This window comes from Anoplopoma fimbria, chromosome 6 (genome assembly GCF_027596085.1).
Source record: "Anoplopoma fimbria isolate UVic2021 breed Golden Eagle Sablefish chromosome 6, Afim_UVic_2022, whole genome shotgun sequence".
Taxonomy (NCBI): domain Eukaryota; kingdom Metazoa; phylum Chordata; class Actinopteri; order Perciformes; family Anoplopomatidae; genus Anoplopoma; species Anoplopoma fimbria.
The window spans coordinates 8,247,067-8,271,226 of NC_072454.1; the positions used below are offsets into that span (position 1 = coordinate 8,247,067).

The window sequence follows — 24,160 nt, forward strand, 5'->3', positions numbered from 1 at the left end:
TGGGGGGTTGGGGGTGGGGGGTTAGGTGGGGAGGATGAATGTGTGTGTGTGTGTGTGTGTGTGTGTGTATGTTCACAGTAGACATGGCCTCCAGAATACCTCTTTGTGCAATTATTATCATCTGATGTGCCCTGTGCACTTACACGTTGAGAGGTTTGGCTACATGTCAGAGCAACTGACTTAACTCTTGTGTACAATATGTATTTAGAGGTACGTCGTGAAATCGTGCCGGACAAAATGATTGTATGTTGACATAACGAGAAGCATCTGACATTGCTTTCTAGACCACAGCCAAGGATTTATACCTACCCTCTCTCCCCCCCTCCCCGTCTTGTCTGTCTTAACCCATCTGTGTATCTTGTCTGCCTGTCTGTCTAGCATTTGCTCTGTAGAACGAGGGATGCGGTAAGTTGAGGAAGAAGCCCAGCATCAAATCTGCAGAAGTAGTAAGCGGAAGTGAGCCTAACTGGGCCAAAGCGAAGCGATTGACGCAAAATGAAATGGTATGCACCATTGTTTAGCTTTAGACAAAGATTTGCCGGGAAAAGCTCTTGCAATCAATATTGTAAAAATGATTCAAAGACTTAATTTTTCTTCCATTTGTCGGTCAAAAGCGGTTTATATTTTGACGCAAATTAAACTCAGCATTGTTACTTATCTGTTTTATGAAGTTGTTGAGATTGTCGATATGGAAAGCAAGAACAGACCTTTTGTCTATACAGTGCGAGACAGACAGGGCAGGCCCCTGCTAGTTTTGGTGCTACATGTACAGAAATACAAGCCTCTCCTTTGTAGCCAACATGCTGGCGGTGTCAGCGGACAGAAGGCGGAGAACACAGTAGAGACAGGACTCATTCACTCTCTTTCTATTCCTCCTGTCCTTCTTCTCATTTCCTTCCCCCCCTCTCCTTCCTCCAATACAGATCTGTTGCCTTGGACGTTGTTTTGCTGTTTACTGAACCACTTAAGCACCTAGAAATGCATAGACACATACCTACGAAACACGCGCACACACCAATATAGTAGCTCCAGTCCTGTCAGAAGGGGATTGCCGACAATAAAGAGAACCGAGAACATGATGACGGGCGATTAACCACTTTAAACCTTACAAACACACATTTGCACACATATGCACATGCAAACACAGCTTTGTGAGATTGTACTCGCCCCACCCCAGCCTGAGGGGGTATGTAGGGAAACAAACCGTTAGAGAAATGCATTCCTCTCCGCTCCACCCTACCTGGATGTGCCAAGGCGACGATTTCAAAAGCGTCAGAGAGCAATCCCATCGCCTGCTTTGGCTAATCTTGTTTATCTGAATGTGTTTTGTGCTGCTGCTACGTCAGCACAGTATTGGGGCTGATCCTCGATAAGTTTTGCCTTTAAGTAGTGATTGAAATTTTATGGACCAGAGGAGCCTGATCATTGATGCTTGATCAGCGCTCCCACCTATATTAAAAAAAAAATAATAAAAAATAAATGCTTTTTGTGAATATGGATCTTGGTCCATATTGTAGGACCTTCCAACCCGATGCCTCATCTCCAACAAAAAAACACACACACACACACACAGAACGCACGCATGTGTGCGTCTGGAATACGCAAAACTGACATTCCTGTTTTGTTTTTTTTATTATTTGTTTGGGGATTTTTTAATGTATTTTGATATATTTGGTTTTGTTTCTGCCAAAAAAAAAAAATACATGTGCCATCAACCGCCAAACAGTTGTTGTTACCTCCTTAAAAACGGCCAGCCTGTACCACTATAAACTAACTAGAGGGCCACAAATAGACATCTCCGACCCCGTGTAACCACAGACTAGAGTTGATCAAGCTCTTTTTAGGAAAATCCCCAAATTGGTATCAACTATTTTATCGAAATACGTAGAAATGTTTATCAGCAGAGAAAACATCAAGCGGAAAACATGTATTGGACAAACTCTAATGTGATAAGAAATGGAACAGTTATTCCCCTTGTGCTTCTGCTGAAGTGCTCCACTGCTGTAGGCAGATGTCCATCTGTGGCTTCAGTTAGTAAAGCATAGACAAACAGGCTCTCGGTCTGCCTTTTCATTCAACTGTATCTAAAGCTGTCGGGCCAGCCCGCCTGTTGACGGCCTGTACGTAGATCTCTGTGTGCTTTAATCACCTCTAGACAAACCTTAATCAATTAAAAGGCCAATTAGTGGTCAGCTCGTCAGCGACCCCTTAACTAGGTTTTTCGGGGCTCTGACTTGAGTTCGACTGGGAGGAAGATCACATAAGTTGCACATGACTTGTCTGAGCTGCTGAGGCATTTAAGGAATAGTACTCGACTCGCTTAGGGACATTCCAACAGTAGGAAGAGCAACCGCGTCTGAGCAGAAGGTGTAACAAAACATGCAAACTGTGTGGAAGTTTCTCCGTGTGACCTTTCGACAATAGGGTATTGTATGAAAAAAAAAAAAAAAAAGCCTGGTTTTATTTGTTAAGTATTTATTCATATCAAGATATCTGTATTGTGTGATTCAATAATTATTTATATGTTGTCCTGAAATGAATTATTTTTATTAAGAAATCTGAAATCTGTCTTATGTGGTTCTTGTCTCTCTAGTTGTGTGTGTGTGAGGAAAATGTGTGTACACTGCCACAGAATATGTTTATGCAACACAACCATGTGTGCTACGCTACAAGCACATGCACATGCAGTATGCTTGCGTGTGCTCTTTGAGATTTTCAACATTGCACTCTTGTTACAGCATCTCTCCCTACTCTTTACTGCTTCTGCTGAAAAACAGTTGCTCAATAAAGGCACAGAATCCATCTCCGGTGTAGGAAATGCAGTGGGTGCTGTAAAAGTCATCAGATACCTGATCGCTCAGGCCTGGTTTAGATTTGGCAGATTGGCACCATTTTCCAGTGCTTAACTGGGTTAGCTCTTTTTCTGTTTTTTTTTCTTCTCTCCGCCTCCGTTGTTCTTATTTCTTTTCTCATTCTTACACATTTCCATCCAGAAAAAGTTCAGATGGTGAGGTTTTTCTTAGGTGTTTTTTTTGTTGTTGTCACTATTCAGTTCTTTCCAGGCCTATTTTAGGGCTTTATGGTTTAAAAAAAAAAAAAAAAGGGAACCCCTACACTCACATAGAAAGACACATTTCACTCGGGAGTGCAGTGGGAGGGGGGAGTTTGGAGTGAGGGGAGATCTGGTGGAGTGACAGGTGGGGAATATGTTATAATTATACATGGCAGGGCAGAGGTGACATTTAACAAGTGTGGGACTGCAACACTATGCGTGGGCTTTCTCATCGACCTACAGCCTCCACCACAGTCAGATTGGTAGGCTGCTGTGGTTTCCTGGAAATACCCCGGCATGCAAACACTCCATTGTGTAACTGCTCCTCTGCAGACGAGCGCTGTTTCACTTTGTACGTTTGAGTGCTTCACTAAAAGCGGCTGTTAAACCTTCCCATACGGACTCTATAAGCTTAATTATGCAAAGCAAACAAGTGAATTATAAGATAAGAACTCAAATGTAATGGCCAAAGAATTACCAAAGATCTGTGGTTGAATGATGCAGACAGAGAAATTGAGTTCACAGCAGCGTGCAGTCACGAAAAGTACAGCCCTGTGATTCATTGCAGTTTCATAACATGGCAAATGTATGCACGCTTATGTATAAAGTAATCAAACTAATGTTCGATACAATGGACTGTGTTCCACTGCAATGGACTATTAGAGCTGACAAAACTCTTCACAGGTTAAACAATTCAGTGATTTGGACTGAAGAGGTCAAAACTCTGACAACATTTGTTGCATAGAGAACAACTTTATTGTTCTTAATAAAGAGGCTCTTTATACTGCAAAGGTTGCTGGAGTTTTGACCTCCTCAGATTATTTCCCTTCTCCAGGCACCTTGGAAGTAGGTGAAGTCTGTTACAATATACGGTAACATTTGAGAGTAAAGGCAGGGTTGTTCATCTTGAGAAACTAGCAGGAGTACGCTAGATTTAAAAAAATGATCCAACTGAAACACAGAGACCAGTGTTGCCAACCCCTTTTCAATGAAAGTATGCTGCAGCAGTCACTCGATAAGTTACTAAATCTACCATAAAAAGTCACAGTTGGAAATACTGACAGCCAGTCCCTTCAGGCCTCCCTACAAAGCCACTCCCCCAAAATGGCTCTTGTTATTACTCACAGCTGTCTAGCTAGCAGCTTGTGGGCGACACCAGTGACAAGCAATGCGTGTACAGGCAGAATACGCACAGACAGGCAGGTAGCCGTCCAATCATTACATTTGGGCCCCCCCAAAAAAGGATTGGACGACAGATACCAGTTTGTTTTGTCTATTTTTATGTCAAAGCATTTGATTCATTAATTGGTATCACGATGGGATGAGAATTTCAAAAAAAATATCAAAATAAATTTAAAGAAGATTTTCAACCCTGTCTTTAATGGCAGGGTGTTCATATCCTTTACTTACATATGCTGAAGTAGTGATAACAAAATGTAAAAAAATGAGCATCTCTGTTATGATAACAGGGCTACTACTAACGCAAAAACAATAACTTTCTGTGCATTGTGTTTGTACCATCAAATACTCATACAGTATGTAAAATGTATGTAAGTAATGAAAGTCTTAAATCTATATTCTGACAGAAGGCCTTGATAATATTTAAATAATGTTGGACCCAGTTGACCTAACAAATCGGACTGGGGTTAAAAAGGTCTTCAGGGCAAAGAGACTGGACTAAACCCTCAAAAGTTCACAACACTCGAACCAGCTAGTCTTAAATCCATATGACCCTAACTCTGTCTTTAAGATTTCATCAATCTTAATTGCAACACAATGGGTTTTTTTTATTTTATCAATGAACCCACCAAAGTCTGACTCACTGCCTTTTCTGTTGAAAAATATAATGACGTAAAAATTGAAAGTACTTTGGAGTCTGATTTGACAGGAAGATACCTCTTATTGTGCAATAGGAAGTGGTTGTATCCATGGTTACCTTTGATTGACCCCTTTGTAAGAGGCAACAAAGACAGGTGATGTGATACACCCTCCCACCGAACAATTACACACACACACACACACACACACACACACACACACACACACACACACACACACACACACACACACACACACACACAAACATTACTTTATAACTATGTAATTTGAAACTCCCCTGTCTATGACATTTTTGCCTGGAACTGGGGGAAACTTTTCACATTGACGGTCCAATGATGAAATACACATAAGTAGTATTTAAGGTATTTTTATAGAACTTTATCCCCTTTCATTTCTGTTAACACACCCCAACATTAAATATGATTGAATAATATTCAATGATATATAATTACACACGTTTGTCTAAAACTGTTTTGAATATGTGCTTTATACTTATAACTGACCGCAGAATAAAAATACAGTTAAACAGATTCTTATAATCCATACTCCTTAAATAAATAGATAATTCAACATTTATTCAAGTATTTGAACTGATTACAACTGTGTTACATATAATATCAACTTCACATTTGTCAGTTGACAAATACATTAATAAAGAAATGTCCTTTTATCTGCTTATAATTATATAATAGTGTGCTATAGACCATTTATTTATATATTGCTGATAAAGGTTTATTTTGGCTGGGGGTGGGTTGGAATAATGATCCCAATTTCTTCATCAGAAATGTCCACAATTTCACAACCAAACAGCCTATTTATGATTTTAAAGTAATTCTGAGTAATCCCACAAGCAGTCACCCAGTTGTTGAATCAGCAGTTCGATCTCTGTGTGCATGTGGGAGTGTTTGATAATGACTCACTGTTCTGCCAAGTTTAGAAGATAAGAGAAGTGAAAGTGACACATGGCAACGCACCCAACATGGGTGCCAGACAACCACACCAGGTGATCTTTAACCCTGTAGATACAGGACTCCTACAGTACCTGTCTCTATTTGTAGTCTTCAAGCTGTTTATCTGATTAAGTAAATTGTTATATTGATCTCTAGTTGTTCATACTCTTACTTGCATCATATTATCTGCTGCAGCAATACATTAAAGTCATAAAGGTTTGTTTGTTAGACGAATAATCCATACATGAACTTAATTAAATACAAACTAAAGGAAATAGGCTATTTGTCAATTAGCAAACTTTGAAGCCAACTCTTGATACTTGACAGATTTATTCCGTTTCAGTCAGTTCTTCATTCATCTAACAGCCACATGATCAGAAAGCAGTTGATACGCAGCCTGAAAAATGCACAGTAAGCCAAATATTCACAACCATTTATAGCTCCACCAACGTGCAGTTTGACATTAGATAAGTGTTAAGTCTGGAATTTGAAAAGCAATGAGGTAGAAGTAGCCAGAAAACTACAGGGGCTGCAGAGATGTGTGATATCGTGCCACCCTTCCACAAACAAGTCATTTAATTCAATGTCTCTATCCAAAATGTTGCTTTTAAAGCTTTTTAAGAAGTTAAATTGTGACATTTGTTGAATGGTTGTCTTGACATGTAGCATGTAGAGGCACAAACTTGTGCTGAACAGGAACCTAAAATTGATCATGATGAGAGAAGTAAGATTTTGTAACTTCTATTCAGGGGTGAAGAAGTACTCAGAGCCTTTTCTTAAGCTAAAGTAGATATACCAGACTGTGTAAGTGCTCATTTACAAGTGGCCTTGCTGTAAATATCACTTACAACAAGGAGCCTATGTTTGTAATATATTAGCAAAATTTGGACTACTAAAAGTAAAAATCATTATTTTGAAAAATGACCTCTGTGTGTTTTTGATGCTTCATTATTACGGATGCATTCATGATGGTTCTACTTGATTTGAACTAATGCATATACTCTTGGTAAGTTTCATACATATTATGTACAAAACATACATATGATAAATGTTCAAAACATGATGCATTGTTATGGTTTAGGTTATAAATTCCCTATGTAAAATCTTAGTCTGCAGCATAACTAGTACGTAAATATGTCAGATGTAATGGAGTTAAAATGTGCAACATTTCTCTCTGAATTGTAGTAAAGTAGAAATACAGTACCAGACAAAAGTTTGGACACACCTTCTCATTCAATGATTTTTCTTTATTTATTTTTTTATTTTTTTTCTACATTGTAGATTAATATTGAAGACATCCAAACTATGAAGGAACACATATGGAATTATGTGGTAAACAAACAAATGCTCAACAGTACTTTTGACTGGTACTGTATATATATACATATATATATATATATATATATATATATATATACATATATACAGCACCAGTCAAAAGTTTGGACACACCTTCTCATTCAACTACTTTGAAGAATCTAAAATATAAAACATATTCTGGTTTGTTGAGCATTTGTTTGTTTACCACATAATTCCATATGTGTTCCTTCATAGTTTGGATGTCTTCAATATTAATCTACAATGTAGAAAAAAATAAAAATAAAAATAAAGAAAAACCATTGAATGATAAGTTGTGTCCAGACTTTTGACTGGTACTGTATATAGTAGCATTACATTGAAATACTCAAGTAAAGTACAAGTAGGCCTACCCCAATGTGTACTTAAGTAGTACTACAGTATTGAGTAAATTAAGTTATATTCCACCACTGCTTATTCTATATAAAGGTGGTATATGACATTGCAATACACCTTATCCACCACAGGGTGGGGGGGCACGTGAAAATATGAATTGTGACTACAAACAATGACTACAACTCCCGGCATCCGACGGAGTTTACGGAAATGGGAGCCTTTAGCAGATGGTTGCTTCGTTTTTTTTTTTGCATTCACGGAACACACATCGGGGCGGTCTCATAGGTAACGTCGTTGGAGATTAGAACACTCACCTCGGTGCACACAGGTGTGTCAAAACAAACACACCCTCGTCTAGAATCTGTTACTGTTGCGCTACATTGTTGCTGTAAATGTTGCACAGAGCCCAGCACATGCAGTGGTGATAGAGAGTGATTGAACATCAAATGAAACCCTTTGACTCCGACGAGGAGGAAGAGGAGCAGCTGGGGGCTCACCAGAAGGAGCTGAGACGTAAGTTAAATGCTGAATAAACTAAATGTGCAAACAGCTAAATATAGAGCTGAGAGGTGAATAAATAAAGTTGCATCACTGCCACCTGGTGTTGGTTCAGATGCAATTGTGCAAGAAAACATATTAATGTGTCATGCTCTAATTTCAGATAGATCTTTTTTTATATACAAATTCTTGCAACAAAAAAAAAATCATGCAAAACAATTGCCAGGACACCAAGGTGTAAAATTAACATTATGGCTCTTTTCTAATTGGATCTAACTTTCCCAGCAACCCATGGAATAATGCATAACACCAGCTGAAGTCCATGCAGCCATCATTCATTAATGGTGTACTACTGGTGTCTACTGTGAAAAGGCCCATTTGTGACATGTTTGTTTAAAAACCTGTGCAATACAAATACACTGTGCAATAATAGTTATAATAGTTATTCTGTCTGTATATATAATATTTCAGTTATTGTGGATTCTTTACTGTTTTTATTGCTTATTTGCTATTTATAATACTTATTTTTGATCTTGTTTTTTTTTTACCTATGTCTCTTGTTTGCACTATACCCTATGCTGCTGTAATTACATTACATTACAGTCATTTAGCAGACGCTTTTATCCAAAGCGACTTACAATCAGTAGTATATAACATATCATTCACCCATTCACACACTGATGACAGGCTACCATGCAAGGTGCCACCATCAGACTCTAACTAACATTCATGCAACATCCAGTCCACACCGATGGCAAGCCTTCGGGAGCAACTTGGGGTTAAGTGTCTTGCCCAAGGACACATCGACTGCCGAAGCCGGGTATCGAACCACCGACCCTCTGATTGGAGAACTACCTTGCTCTCCACTACGCCACAGCTGCCCCATCGTCGTAATCCTGGATCCTGTAAATAAAGGATTATCTTATCTTATCTTATCTTATCTTATCTTATCTTTACTTGTGTTGTTTTTATGCACCAAGTTGATGTATAGATTTTATTTTATTCAGCTGTACTTGAATGAACGATAAGAACATTTAGATGTGAAAACTTATTTTTCCATCAACTGTGTGTTTGGTTATTTGTGTATGGAAAAGTAGCTTATTCTACATCCCAGTAATTTCAAAAAATGTTCTCTTTGGCGGCTGTGGCTCAGCCTCCAATCAGAGGATCGGCGGTTCGATCCCTGGCTCCGGCAGTCCATGTCGATGTGTCCTTGGGCGAGACACTTAACCCCAAATTGCTCCCGCAGGCTATTCCTGCGGTGTATGTATGTGTACGAATGCTAGTTAGGGTCCTGATGTGCAGGTGGCACCTTGCATGGTAGGTCCTGTCATCAGTGTATGAATGGGTGTGAATGGGTGAATGATATGTAATGTAAAAGCGCTTAGAGTGGTCGGAAGACTAGAAAAGCACTATACAAGTACAGTCCATTTACCATTTCTAATTTTGGTGTTGGGCAAGTGTTTAAGTTCACAGACACCAACTAAACTGTCATGGATGGGGCACAGAAACAAATACTGTATGAGACTGGTGTCTAAGAGTGTATACTGGTTTCAGAGCGGGCCAACCAGAGCATACAGCAGCTGAGCAGTGCTCTGGAGCAGCTGAGCTCTGATGGAGAAGAGGTGGAGGAGCCCAGAGGCAGCGGTGGCAGCATCTTCACCACCATGGCCGAAGAGGACAAAGCTGCATGGAGCCAAAAGACACAGAGCGAAGCAGGTAACTTAATGATTAGTTTAGGGACAAAGACATTATAGGTCACCACGTGTAAATTTCCCTGTTCATGATCTCATTGACTGACAATACACAAAGTCAAAGTGAAATGCTGTTTGTGTGTGTGTGTATGTGTGCTTATTGCTGTGTCTTTGGTAATTAAGTCAATCAGCTGAAGAGCCTTCTACAGAAGCAGTGCAGAGAAATTCCCTCTCTCAGTCCTTCAAAGAAACAGTCTCCATCCAAGGTAGAGTAAGCAGATTTAAGTGTTTAAATATTAAGATGCATTCAACCTAAATGATCAGGCTAGGGTACGATTACCCCATAGTTAAATGTGGTAAATTGTTCATTAATATTTCACTTTTCATTCTGTTGTGTTTTCCTCTTTTTTGCCTAAGTCATTTCTTCCCTCTGTTAGAGAGTACAGCAGGAGGGAAGATCCAACTTGCCTGCTTATCAGGATTTAGTCCCAATGATTCACAACCAGTCAGAGTACATCCAACACCTGGAAGCTGAAGTCAAATTGTGCAAGGTATGTGCATAAATATGTGTGTGTGTGTGTGTGTGTGTGTGTGTGTGTGTGTGTGTGTGTGTGTGTGTGTGTGTGTGTGTGTGTGTGTGTGTGTGTGTGTGTGTGTGTGTGTGTGTGTGTGTGTGTGTGTGTGTGTGTGTTTATATTTGCAGTCCTTTTGCATATGTTTTGATTCTCTTCCCTGTGTCCATAAATTCAGGAGGAGCTGCACGAGATGAAACATCGGATCAGAGTGGTGGTGGTGGAGAATGAGAAGTTGCATTCAGACTTCAAATTCAAAGCGGATGAAACCCTGAAAGACTACACAATCCAGAACTCCATGGTAATGTGTGTTTGTGTTTAAATATAATTTTTCCTCTTTATGAAATGTACGTACATTCTTACAATATTTAGGAGGTCACACACATCAGAATTTGTAAAATCATGATTTTATTTTCAAGTTACTGACACCATGGTTGCCTTTATCCTCATTACTCCACAAACATTCACTGATTGTGTAGATATCAGAGCTCTCTTCAGGAAAAGTCAGTCAAATTGTTACATACAGCTTGCATTGCAAAATGATTAGAACAACTTTTTTTCAAAATAATGATCAACTTGTGTTAAGTGTCTTCTTGTGAAATTTATTAAAGATCTTTAAAAAGTCTAATCTGTCCTGATGTGTTCTTCAGGTGAATGGGAGTTTGGCAGCCAACAGCCGCAGCACGCTGCAAAAAGCAGAACACACCACATGGAAAAATGAACTGGTAGGGATCATAGATCAGCTTTCTGCACGAAAAGTCTGCATTATCACAGTATTTTATGTTGTGTATTCCAGACAAGAAATGTTGGGCTAATGCTATATATTTCCAAATTGCATTTCCATCTTATGTTTTGCATTTTAATTACAATTTGCACCCAGTGAATCATTTTAAACACATAAAACAGCCATCAAAACCAAAAATATTGTACACATTTCTAGTGCTTTAAACATGCTACTGCTATGAAAGATTGTTGCAAAATTCTAATCTCATACCATCCTCTTCAATGCCATCGACTTATTCATATTGTTTCAAGGGTGCATCCATAGTCTGTTCTGAACATGTTTGTGTTTATCAGGAACAATTGAAAGTGATCTACCAGGCCCAGATTGAAAGCTTGGAGGCTCAGGTCATCTCCCTCAGGTCAGTATACTCCAGCTGTGAAAACCAGCGTAGCCAGTGACTATGCCAGTTAAAAGAGCAATACTCATTTCCCTTTCTCTCTCTGTTTCTCCTTGTTTCATCTTCTGCTTCCGTCTTCAGGAAGGATCTGTCAGTCAGTCAGAAGGAGTGTGAGGAGGTGAAGGATCGTCTGAGACACCGGGAGAAACAGGCTGCAGATGCACTGAGAGCTGATGGAGCTCCTCGTGTGGCAGGATTGTGTCTGAAGTGTGCACAGCATGAAGCTGTGTTGGCTGGAACTCACACAAATCTGCATGTCCAGGCTATTGACAGACTCAAAAAGTCAGTGGTGGCACACAAATACAAAAGTATCAGCTCTTCATACTCTGCAGTTTAAGTCTATGATTATGCATTGATATACCTCATTGTACCTTGCAGATTTTTTTTGTTGAAATGTCTTACTTTTGTGTCTGTAAGAGATTTATGATTCGGCTGTTATAATCAATTATTGCATGTGCTAAGCAGAAAAGGAAACAATCAAAAAACAGATATCCAGAGTTTATATCCCCACATGCATTTTTTAACATTGGTTGTGCATTTGACTGTCTATCAATCTTTTAGGGAGCGTGATGAGTTACTGGTTGCTCTGCGTGCCGTGCGAGTTAGTCAGCAGGAGGCACAACAGAGGGAGTGGTCAGCCTGTCTACAAGTCAAGCAGGCTGTGGAGATGGCGGAAGAAGCAAATCTGTACAAAGCCAGGGTCAGTGAAACATTAAGTGTATAAATACACACTTTTCCAGCAGTGTTAGCTCAAACTGTATTTTTTTTATTTGTAAAGCTCTTTCATTTAGCTAAAAGATTTGTCTTAAGTTGTCCTCTAAAACCAAAGTTTACTCTTCCTAAAGAGTAAACTCTGACAGACCCTCTGTATCTGTTTGTATGCCTGCAGGTGGAGGTGCAGTGTGAGCAGCTGTCCAGGGAGCTGTCTCGACTCAGGGAACAACAAGAACGAGAAGCACAGGCCTTGAAGGAGAGACTGTCTGAGGCCAGAGAGGAGGGCCGGGCTGAGGCCCGCAAACAGAGAGAGGAGCTGGCACAGACCGTAAATCATACTTATTCACTTTTTGTGTGTATAGACAACTATTGTATATGTATGTAGTTCTAATCCACAGCTCTGGTTGCTTTGAAATACTGAACTATACTTGAATAGTAATGTGCAAACTAAAAATCACCCAGCATACTTTGCTATAAAGAGCGAACACTGACTTTTTTGAATTTTTCAATGAAATGCCAATAGAACATTGTGTGTGTAACAGGTGTCCAGCCTCTCCCAGCATGTTGCTGAAGTGGAAGGACAGCTAGACAGAGCTAACAGGGACAAGAGCTCACTGACCAGTCAGCTGGAAGATACGCATCACAAACTTACCATCCAGGAACAAGACAATACCAAGGTACACTGTCTGCATTGTGCAAGACAACCTTAAGTCAACATGAATGTATTCCTACTTATTATTAGTGCTTGTACTTGCTGCTAGACCAGTACTTGAAATATCAGAGGTTTAAGAACACTCCTGATACTCCTGATACACTGTAATGCTTCTGTAAATCCACCGGGTGGCAGCAAAGGTTTATCTATTTCAGTATTTAGTCTCTGTTGTCGTGAGAGTGAATATAACATGTATATAATTAAGTTTAAGGTAAGGTAAGAACCAAGCCTCGTTTGAAGATGCTTAGTTTAGGTTTAAGCTGTGTTTTATTGCAAAATAAATGATGGGTATACATGCATACAAATGTTAGCAAAGCAGTGACAAAACCTCCTAGTGGGCTGCTAGGTTTGGAAGACTCGGGTTCAAGCATTGCATGTGAGCAGATGATCACCCTACTGAGGAGTCTTGAAGACACCAAATCAAGAGAGAGAACACATTTTCAGTGTTGCATTTGTGCATCTTAATAATTAAATGTTTTCTAACATTAATATGTATCATTAGTTGATTATAAATGATGATGATAAAAATGATAGGAGCAAATAGTGTAGTAATGTAGAGTACGATAATATTGGAACAGTGAAAATGTAAAAAATGTAATATTGGTGCTTTCAGGGTAGAGGTGGAGTGAAAGTCTTACCATCAGTATTAAAACATACTGTAATTAGATCAGTGAAAACCCTTGTAGCTAAGAAAAAAAAGAAAAAAAAAAGGCAAATGATGAAACGTAATAATGGTTAATCAATAGACTGGCTGTTTTTAACCTGTTCATGTCATCTCTAGGTGTGTGGGGATCTTCGATATCAGCTCAGCCAGGCCCAGCTGAAGAAAGAGGAGGCAGAGAGAGAGCTCCGAGAGCTCAACACCAAGACCAGCAGACAGAGTGAAAAGGCTGCACAGGTACGTCTGCATTCAACCCATTGATTAGTTTAGATTTATTAGATTACTTAAGTAATTACTTAAGTTTTTAAGGTCAGACAATGACCAGTTTGTTTAGTTGATTATTTAGTAAGCGGTCACCATTTTTGAGGACGGTATACTGAGCTGGTTACAGTCCTGGTTACACTTTTAAAGGACACAGGTCTTGTTAATTAGATTCATTAATTAATTAGGTTAATTTTTAACTATTTTACTGTTTATGAATCAAACTATTTAGATTCTTAGACAATCAAATCATTCTCTTCTTAACGTTATGGTTGAGATTGTAAGTGTTTTGTTTGTCTGCGGACATAAGGTGGGTTGTTTTGAAAGATCTCCTCACCTCCTCTTCCTTCTCCCCTTCCATCTCTGCGGGACAGGAAGTGGAAAGGCTGAGCTCAGAGCTGGTTGGCTGTCGGCAGCATCTGGAGGTGGTCCAAAAGGACGGGAGCCAATGGCAGGCCGAAGCCCTGAGCCTAGCAGAACAGCTGGCAAATGCCCAGCGCCAACTGCACCTCACCAGGTAGTACCTAATCCTATTATACATGCCACCACACTCACACACACACACAAACACACGAGCACACACAAATATACATACACACAGCACTCCCCTCTGCCCAGCTCCTGCCCAGCTCAGCCCAGTCCAGTCCAGTTCAGACCAGCATACCAACTGTACCGCACCAGGTAACAGCTAATCCTATTATACAAACCACACACACACATAAACACACATGCGTGCCGCTGTGCAATGGTCCCGGTACCAACTGGACCTCACCAGGTCACCTCTAATCCTGTTAAGCATGCCCACAAAATAATACGATACACACACACACACACACACACACACACACACACACACACACACATATATATTTATACACACAAACACACTGCCCACTCCGTGCCACCAGGCCAGTGCCCAGCCCGGCAACAGCTCCAGCAGAGCCAAAATGGCGCCGTAGCCTTCTTCTGTCCCTGGTGCACACACACACAGACATGCATGCACACACACACACACACAAACAAACACACACAAACACACACAGTGTGGCTGATGGTCACTGGACAGCCTGGCCTCAGTGCCACCTGCCAGTGCCCTGCACCCGTTCTCACGACGGGCGCTACCGGCTCTCCACCATCTTCTCTCTTTCAATCTATTTCTGCATCTTTCTTTTTCTATTATTTTCCCCTGTTTCACTTCCTCTGTTCTTCTCTTATCATCCCATCCTTCTTTACATTAATTCATCTATCGTATACACCTGCATCGTCTCCATGTCCTTAGCTGTCATTCTTTGCCATCCTTTATACTTGAAAAAAATCCTTATGTTTTTCCTCCAACGTCTTCTTTCTTTCCCATTTATCCTTTGATCCTCTCCTGCCCTCCTGCATTCCTCCCATTTCCTTTTCTTCCCTCTGTCCCTCCCGTCATCCGCTGGCTGCTGTTTCCTTCCACACCATTCACTGCCAGGGCCATGCCAGGGCCATGCCAGCCGCCCAGGGCACTCTCTCACCCCCGCTGCCCACAGCCGAGGTGTCTGAGATGGGCACAGATGTGGCGGTGGTGCCCTGTGGTGCTGGAGGCCACGGGATGCAAGTTTGTGTGATCTACGAGTGTGTGCGTGTGTGTGTATATGTGTTTATGCGCCTGTCAGCTCTGTGGAGTGTGTGTCTACCGCAGCTCCCGGCTTGAACTGTGTTTAAGTGTGTTTGTCTGTCAGCTGGCCAGCGCTGCATGACGGGCCGTTGTGTGTTTTAGGGATGAGGCAAGGAGCATGTGTGTTTGTGTGTGTGTGTGTGTGTCTGTCTGTATTTTGCAGCCAGCTGTGGAGGATGACATGCATATTGATGTGGCAACATGATGACTTTGACCTGTACTAGAGGAGCCACTGGACTAAACCCTTTTACTGCCATCCTGTGTGCGGGTGTATGTGCATGAGAGAGTTTATAGTTTTATCTATCCACAGATGCATACTAGATGTTTGACAGCTGTTGACTTGGCTGAGCATGTAGCCATTCAAATTCAATTTTGGTCATTAGCAGTTAAAGCCACTTCTGATACTGATTTAATGCAGATATTCATTCTCCTCCAGTAGTGCGTGAGAAGACTGTTCACATTTAGTATCTCAAAATTACATTTAAAGTCAAGTTTAGAGCTTTTAAAAGGCAGTGTTGGACACAGGTATACCAGTCATTAAAATGAAATCTAAAAGCCTGTACTGTACAGGAACATGTTATAAAGAACTGCATGTCTATGTCAGAGCCGAAATATTGTCAGTATTGAAGACTACAAAAATCCACAGGACTACATTTTTAAGCAGGTCATTTTACTTGAAGCTTGGGTTGTATTTAGTTTTTTGTTTTTTTTATGTATTACCAGGTTGCTGAAACCTTTTTTTTAAGTACTTGTATACCATCAGTGCTGGTCAACCAGAAATGGTGTGTTATTATCATCATACTTCAACTTGTCAACTTGGACACATATTAGAGATATATTAATATAGAAATACAAGCACTTTGTTACACAAATTAGCCCGTAACCAAAGGGAATTTTCCCATTTGACAAACTGGCACGTCATAAATGTCACCTGTATGTGCTTTTATAGTATTTCTGTAATCCTGAACATTCACCACACATCTACACCTTACCTGTAAATAGATGTGAGAGAGGTGATGAAATTTAAAATATGGGTAAAATAGCGTAGACTTTCTTTAAAGGCATTCATAATTGTGTGAGCCATCACAGATAGATTGAGGGAGAGCATCAAAGCCTCAAGACTGTTTCAGCCCTGCACACATGTGTCAGTAAGTTACAGACAATTTCAGACAAAATATGTTTCGACTATATCGGCCCATCCGTCAAGCACTTCGGTTGAAGCACACTTCAGATAAATCAAATACATGAAAAGTAACGTTTTTAGCTTCAGAGCTGCTACAGGTGTAATGCTCATCTTTATGCTTTAGCATTGTGAATACCAAGACAGGAACTCTAGTTCTACTGAGGACACGCTGAGGATTTTAGTTTCTATTCTCGTCACTCACAGTTAAGCTGTCCAGCAGGCTTGTTCTTCCAAACTTTGTGTTTACTTAGAAGCCCTTAAAGTCCTTCCATCCATCCATTGATCCAGCCATGTCTGTTGATATAACGTCAGGGTTTTTAATGATAGCCTTGTAAAGTATTGTTGAGATATATATGCAGATGAAGGAAGTCATCTAACAAAACAGGAAAACTGGACATTTTTGGAGCAGTGTAGAAGCAAAGCATCAAACACAAATACACACATCCACATGTCATGTACACACCTGCTGAGGTTTGGTCACAGCCTTTGTTTGTCCTCAGAACGTGTTTATTTTTTTATTGCTTTTTAGTTTTTCTCTTTTTTTCCCTCACTTGTCATGTTCTCTATTGCTTTTTCTCATGCTGTTCCAAACCAAGCAAATCAACCTCAAGCGGTAGTCTCCCTCCCCTCCGTCTCTTTCTCTCTCTTTCTGTCCGTCCGCAGGCCTTCTGGGGTTATGCAGAACCACGTGCAGTTCATTGTCAGTCGTGCCGCTATTGGCCCTCTCTTGTCTTTGTAGCTGTAGTGGGCTGGTTTTCGTGCGACTGTGTTTGTGTGAGAGTAAGAGTGTGAGATTCACAGTAGCGAGTCTGGAAGGCTTTTGTATGACCAGCCTTGGATGGCAGCGCTTTGATTCTCTCTCTGCAACTTGCTCGCTCCCCTCTTTCATTCTGTCCTCCTCTCGTGGCCCAAATGATCACAGCCCGTCTTCAAACAGGGGACCCGAAGCACAGACAGCCTCTGTTTGACTACTGATAGCCCCACCTTCCTTTCTGATAAACACAAATGTATGCACGCATTCACAAACACACAAACACACACACACACACACACACACACACACACACACACACACATATTTGTTTGTACAACTGCATGCCTGCAAACGTGCACATTGATACGCACATCAGTCAAATACACATGCCTGTACACACAGACTCGCACACATACAGATGCATGCACGCATCCGGGGGTCCCACGGCGGCTGGTGCGCTGTGCTGCGCTCCAGGATTGGATCATCAGCCAGCTGTGAGTTGGACAGCCCAGGATCTGTCCTAATCCCCGCCACTCTGTTCACATCGCCTCACACACACACACACACACACACACACACACACACACACACACACACACACACACTCCAGTCCCAGCCCCAGCCCAGCAGAGGGCTTTACCAAGTTTGTTTTGTTTGTTTGCTCCTGTCGTTCTTCACTTTCTTTCTTCTTCTTTCCTTGTCTCCATCCGCCCTTGTCTCTCCCTGAGCTGTGATCACAGATCCCAGAGGCCTCAGTGAAAAACTGCCCAGCATAACTTGTGTTTCAACACATGCCAGATAGGCATGAACGTGGATAGGTGTGTGTGTGTGTGTGTGTGTGTGTGTGTGTGTGTGTGTGTGTGTGTGTGTGTGTGTGTGTGTGTGTGTGTGTGTGTGTGTGTGTGTGTGTGTGTGTGTGTGTGTGTGTGTGTGTGTGTGTGTGTGTGTGTGCATAGTGTATCCATGGTTAGTTGAGACCTGTGTGCCTGCTTTGAGATTTGGACGAATCGAACGTCTGCGAGGTCCCAAATCTTCCACCAAATTTGTTATCCCCATGAAATCAAGCATCCATGTTCATGAGGGGGCTTGCCTAGAGCTTCGCTGATTGGTTTACTTGCCGTCACTTTCTCACCTTGAATTCTTGACTATGGATTCCTGGACCAGGAGATGTCCGGACATGACTATTCATATAATTTGATCTGCGGCTGTAACTCAGGAAACTCTTAGTTGAGGTAAGGCTGCTTCCCAGAGTTTTCACCTGCCCGTTACTACAGCTGTTGTTGTTGGTGGGTCAAGGTGTTGTTGGTGGTTCTCCAGCCTGAACTGATTCTCCCACTTTTCCTTCCTAAAACAGTTTCCAATTGACTAGTGAAACAATTTATTGTCATAATATTCAAATCCATTCGACCATATGTCCTTACTGTGGTACATACCGCCCAAAAATGTGGCAGTCATATCACACTTGATACCATGTAGCCTAACGTTTTAGAGAAGAATTTGAAAGTTGTAAATGTCAGGGCATCAAATCAATAATATATTCATCTTTAGGAATCAGACCTTATTATTCTTTGAAGAGCATAGCCTGCTGAAAAACTGTTAAAATCAAAGATCGAATTGAATTGTGACCTTAAAATCGAAAGTCAAATCAAACCGTGACACTTTTACGTGGTCTTGAATTGGATCAGGAGACGGAGGGGCTGCTGGACAGTGTATGTGGCTTCGGATCCGGTCAGCAAAGTCTTTGACTTCCACGTCTATAATAAAGATCCTACATCTTTACAGAAGGTCATCGGTGTCTGCAGTGGCAGAAGTCTAAGAACTCTATGGTGGACACCAGAGATGGAGGAAGCCAAGAGCTGAAGAAGGCCTTTTGGGCTTTGTTCGCCCAGAGGACTGAAGCTACTGTGGCCTTTGAAGCAAAACCTCAGGTGTGGATGAAATATGGGGAGGCCATGGGGAACAAAGACTGTTAGATGACTCAGGAAAAAGGATTCAGGGCATTGCCCAGAGTGTTCTAAGCAAGGAGAACTTCTTCCTCGGTTTTTTTTTTTTAAGGGAGGTTTCCTGTTCTGAAGTAAGGGTCAAAAGACAGAGGGTGTCATATGCTGTAAACACTGTAAAGCCTCTTGGGCAAATTGGTGATATTCGTCTATATAAATATATTTGACTTGACTGTTGTTAGGCGGGAGAACGCGTCTGGAGACTCAAAGACAGTTTTGCCCGTCTCTCTGGCAGAGATTACTGAGGTATTCTTAAAGGTCATCAGTGGTAAGAGGGTGGTGCTTATGTTGGAGAGAAAAAAAATGAGAAGCTTGGAAACCTGTATTCCTTTGAAATAAAGGAGGCCAATTGAAGCTGTTTAAGATGCCTCCCTGTGGAGGTATTTGGGGCATGTACACCTGGGAACCAGAACAAATTCAGAACATGTTTGAGGGATTATTTGTCTCACCTGTGCTGGCACCATGCCCACACTGTATCGTCATATGTAGCACCCTTTTACCCAGTTAATGGAGAGGGGCAAAGAGAAAAAATGGAGGAAACACTTATAGAAAATGATGATGGATAATGTATATTCATCAATCTTGATAACGCACTGGGTGACAGAGACAGACGAGCAGGTAGACGGAGCTAGAAGCAGGAGACAGGAAGTGTTTTCTGTGTTTTTAAGGCCTCGTTCTCCTTCCTGTGACCCTGAAATCAGAAGATGGATGCTGAGAGGCAGAGAAATAAAAAGTCCAGACCCACCGCTGTGACTCTTATACTCAAAGTTCCCAAACTCTATTAAACATGTCACGCTGCTGCTCTCTCTCGCTACCAAAACCTACGTCTTTCTTTTTTTTTTTTGTCCTCCCCTCAGTTGTAGATCGTGATAGCAAGGTCTGGAAAGGCGGTGAACAGAACGGTGTGTTTGTGTGTGTGTGTGTGTGTGTGTGTGTGTAAGGGCGGAGAAGTGTAAATGAGGAAGGTGAGGCAGCAGATGCCGCGTCCCGCCAGAGGCTCGCTTTGAGCAGCGAGTGAAATCTGGGCGCGACAAAACTGCTGCAAACCAACTCGGCGGGAGGCCCTTGTCCAATCACGGCCCGGAATAAAAGGGCCGGGGCGCCACGCGGGCTGCAGTCGCTCCGGAGAGGTGGGGGCTGTAATGAACCCTTGAGCTCTGCCAGAGAGTGCACACACACACACACACACACACACACACACACACACACACACACACACACACACACACACACACACACACACACACACACACACACACACACACACACTCTCTTGAGCACAGCATCGTTCTTTCTACCTGGCATTAGCGACGCCTAACCACTGTCACACACACACACACACACACACACACACACACACACACACACACATGCAATCTCTACAGCAACTGTGTGCGTGACTTTGTGTGCGTGTGTGAACACATGCATGAATTATCCTTCTGTGTGCACGTTGACTCGCTTGTGAGCGTGCGATTAGACGAGTCCGTGTGCACGCCTTTGTGCAAATGCTAAGTGTTGATACCTTTGGGCTACACCTGTGTCTGTGAAGTTTGATGTGTGTGTCTCTGTGTGACAGCAGCGGGGCAGTGCCAGGTATGAGGCTTTTTTTTGTGTGATTGCGTATCTGTCTGCATGTGTGTGTGTGCGCTTGTCTGGTCGGCAGCCATGTTGTTGGGTAGCAGATGGCACCATGGTTGGCAGGGGAGGGGCTGCTTAGCACAACTAATCAGACAGTTACGGATAGGGCAGCTGGGAGGGCCGTTGGCCAGCCGTGTGTGTGTGTATGTGTGTGTGTGTGTCTTGTGTGTGGGCTTGTGTGTGTGCGTGCCACAGAGTGCCATGATGTTGACAGTGGTGGGCCCGTTGGCCCGGTGACGAGACCTTGCCGCGTTCTTCTCTCCTCGCTGTCGGAGTGCCCTCTGTGCCATCCTGCCTTCTCACCTCTCTCTCTCTTCTGCACTCTCGCTGTCTCTCTCGCTCAATCTGTCGAGACCTACTTAGTCTTTTATCTTTTTTTCAGTTTCTTCGACTCTCCATCTCCTTTTGTCTCTCTGTCACACTGTCTCACTGTCTTACTCTGCTACATCGCTCCGTCACTGGTCTTTTAGTTGTAAGTTCATCTGGGTTCATTTACTTGATGTGACTGTAATTAAAGCAGAATGTGTATGTTGTTTTTTTTTGTCAAGCTGGGTACTAACAAGTGGAAATACAATACAGTTGAGTGAAATCCGCACTTAGCCTTTTTAAAAACGTTGTCTATTGAGCAGGAACATTTCTTCTATCCTAACGATGCTCAAGTGTTGACATTGATGGCGTGCATGTTTGCTAAAAACAAAAAGAAAACAAAGTTAAGCCACAGACTTTTTGTGCTGCAACCCTTGGTCTAAACAAATATTCCCTGACACTGTTTCCATCCGTCTGCATATGTATCTTGTCTTCCACTATTACTTTCACCGTATGTGAACCGTACGTTGTAGCGCACTCCTCCAACTGACCTTCAGCACAGAGCATTGTCTGCAACATCAGTACTCTGTGGTCAATGATATCTGAAAAAAAGATTTAAGATTGTCACGTTTTACTTTTCAAATTCATTTTCAGTTTAATTCTAGAATAACATTTGATATTGATTTAATTCAACTAGATTATTAAGGTTAAGATTACGATTGTTTGGAATATAGGTTTTAATGGAGTTCAAGACAAGTGCAAGGATGTACGTTTCTGCGTTTTTACTTTACCATTCCCATGTTACAGATTCCAATTCCTGAATGTGCAGTTTGGCCGATACCGAGTAGCAATCTGAAAATCAGCGCGTTAAACCATGTTGCTATTTTACTGGTTTGATTTTGCGATGTAAAAAATTGCCAAATTTCGGAAATCTGCTTAGGGCTGGCTAGCATTACACTCTCCACTAGCACCTGAACAGTTGGTACTCCACAAGTGCAACTCTACAACAGAGATGAGAAAAAAGCGAGATGGGTCGTTAGCTACTTCCATCATCAGCTCTGTAGCTAACGCGTGAGCCGTCTCTCTTCTTTGTCATCTGTTTTGTAAGTTGCACAGTAACGGTCAGGCAGGATGTAAGGATAGGGCAGCTGGTGACACATCATGTTGTTGTTCCTGTGTTGCGTAAATGAGCTGATATTTTATATGATAATATGATATTGGATCAGTGCATAGACTTTCATACCCGCCCATACCTGATCGAGCATTTAAGGCTGTATTGGAGGAATTTCTGATAATGGTATCGGTAACAGAACAACTCTAGGCTAGCCTGTAAGCATGCCTCAATACTCTAACTCTGGAATCGCATGAACTTATTTGCACTAGAAAATATCATAAAGTCTAAAATATAGATGCTATAAATTCAGCAGTGGAAAATCACCAACAATAAGTAGCAGAATTATTAAGCAGAGGAGTAATCTGTCCATCCTGCGGGGCTGGGAATGGATAGAATAGACAGATCGCTGACTGGGAGACCTCAGGCAAGATGGAGGCAAATCTGTCGGCTACAACTGTTGTCACCCCAGCCAAGTGTGCCCTGGGACACTGGCCTACATACAGACACTACTGCTGGAGGACAGAGAACGAACGGGAGAGAGCACCAGCCCTCCGCCATCCATCCGCCATCCACACTTTTCTTTTTTGTCTCATGGAGGTCATATGTAGGGCCATCACTTCAAACTATGTACACTTGGAATACACTGTTAAAAAAAAGAGTGTATGGGTACACAAAAGTCACGGTTCAGTTCATACCCCAGTTTAGGAGTCACAGTTAGGCTGTACAGCTGAAAGGCATCCATTATGATATGAAATTGGAAATACCAAAATACATAAAACAATACAAAACAAAACTTAATATGAATCGTGAAGTGTTTCACTAAGGCTATACTTGACTATATTTTTAAACATTAAAAGCACCCAAACATTTATGATCCCAGTGATCGGCACATCTGGGTGATGCCTTCAAGTGTTGGTTTGCATGTTTGATGTGTTTTCCGAAAAGTTAAGGCTAAAAGTTTCCCGGCAGAACTTCAATCCGCATACTGTGCATTCTGCGTTCACCTGACCGTGACCCCCCGCACCGTGACAGTTTGGTACAAAAACTCATCAGCCTTACTGGAAAATGTTCAGGAATTCCAGTGTGAATGATGATTGTTTAGTTTAGCATAACATTCATTTGTGTGTGTGTGTGTATGTGTGTCAGCTAGTCAACCTTGTGCCTTCACACACCCCTGCTGTGAGGGTGGCACCATCAGTGACTACACGGTGCCCACTGCCCAGTAGGCACAGCTTTCATCCAACATGACAGAACCTCTCGCTGCTCTTCCTTTCCCCTCATTCCTCTCTTCTACCTCTGTCACTCTCTTTCACCTGATTGATCTATGTGTTTTTATCTTTTTCATCCTCTTCATTTTTTATCTTTCATATAGCTGCTCTTTCTTCTTTTCTTTTTTTCTCCTGCCTTCAATCCATCCCTTTCTCTCTGTCGCCCTTTGTGGGCAGAGCAGAGCCAAGCAGTGCCTTGTCGGTAGTAAGGGCAGTGCCCCCATCTCTAGATTTGATTTGGAGATGATCAGAAAGACATGGACGAGAGACGGTGGGGAGGAGGATAGGATGAGTTCAAGGTAGCAGCTGAGTGGAGATATCTGGAAGATACAGAGGGAGGAATTCTGGAAGAGAAGAGAGTGAGAGAGCTATGCAGGGTGTTGAATTATGGGAGAAGACAGCAGGATGCTCTCTCAAACT

General features: G+C 41.8%; 1 protein-coding gene across 2 annotated transcripts in view; it reads left to right on the plus strand.

Moving 5' to 3' along the window:
- Positions 1–7,757: 7,757 nt before the first annotated feature.
- The window catches only part of sdccag8 (SHH signaling and ciliogenesis regulator sdccag8), a 44,834-nt gene continuing 28,431 nt past the window's right edge, over positions 7,758–24,160 (plus strand). For both annotated transcript variants that reach the window (XM_054599733.1, XM_054599734.1), the window contains exons 1-13: positions 7,758–8,046; positions 9,589–9,750; positions 9,909–9,991; positions 10,163–10,276; positions 10,476–10,598; positions 10,948–11,022; positions 11,375–11,439; positions 11,560–11,760; positions 12,040–12,178; positions 12,368–12,520; positions 12,735–12,869; positions 13,686–13,802; positions 14,201–14,343. In XM_054599733.1, the coding sequence (XP_054455708.1) occupies positions 7,980–8,046; positions 9,589–9,750; positions 9,909–9,991; positions 10,163–10,276; positions 10,476–10,598; positions 10,948–11,022; positions 11,375–11,439; positions 11,560–11,760; positions 12,040–12,178; positions 12,368–12,520; positions 12,735–12,869; positions 13,686–13,802; positions 14,201–14,343 (1,577 nt within the window). In that variant the 5' untranslated portion in view covers positions 7,758–7,979. The remainder of the gene's footprint in view (positions 8,047–9,588; positions 9,751–9,908; positions 9,992–10,162; positions 10,277–10,475; positions 10,599–10,947; positions 11,023–11,374; positions 11,440–11,559; positions 11,761–12,039; positions 12,179–12,367; positions 12,521–12,734; positions 12,870–13,685; positions 13,803–14,200; positions 14,344–24,160) is intronic.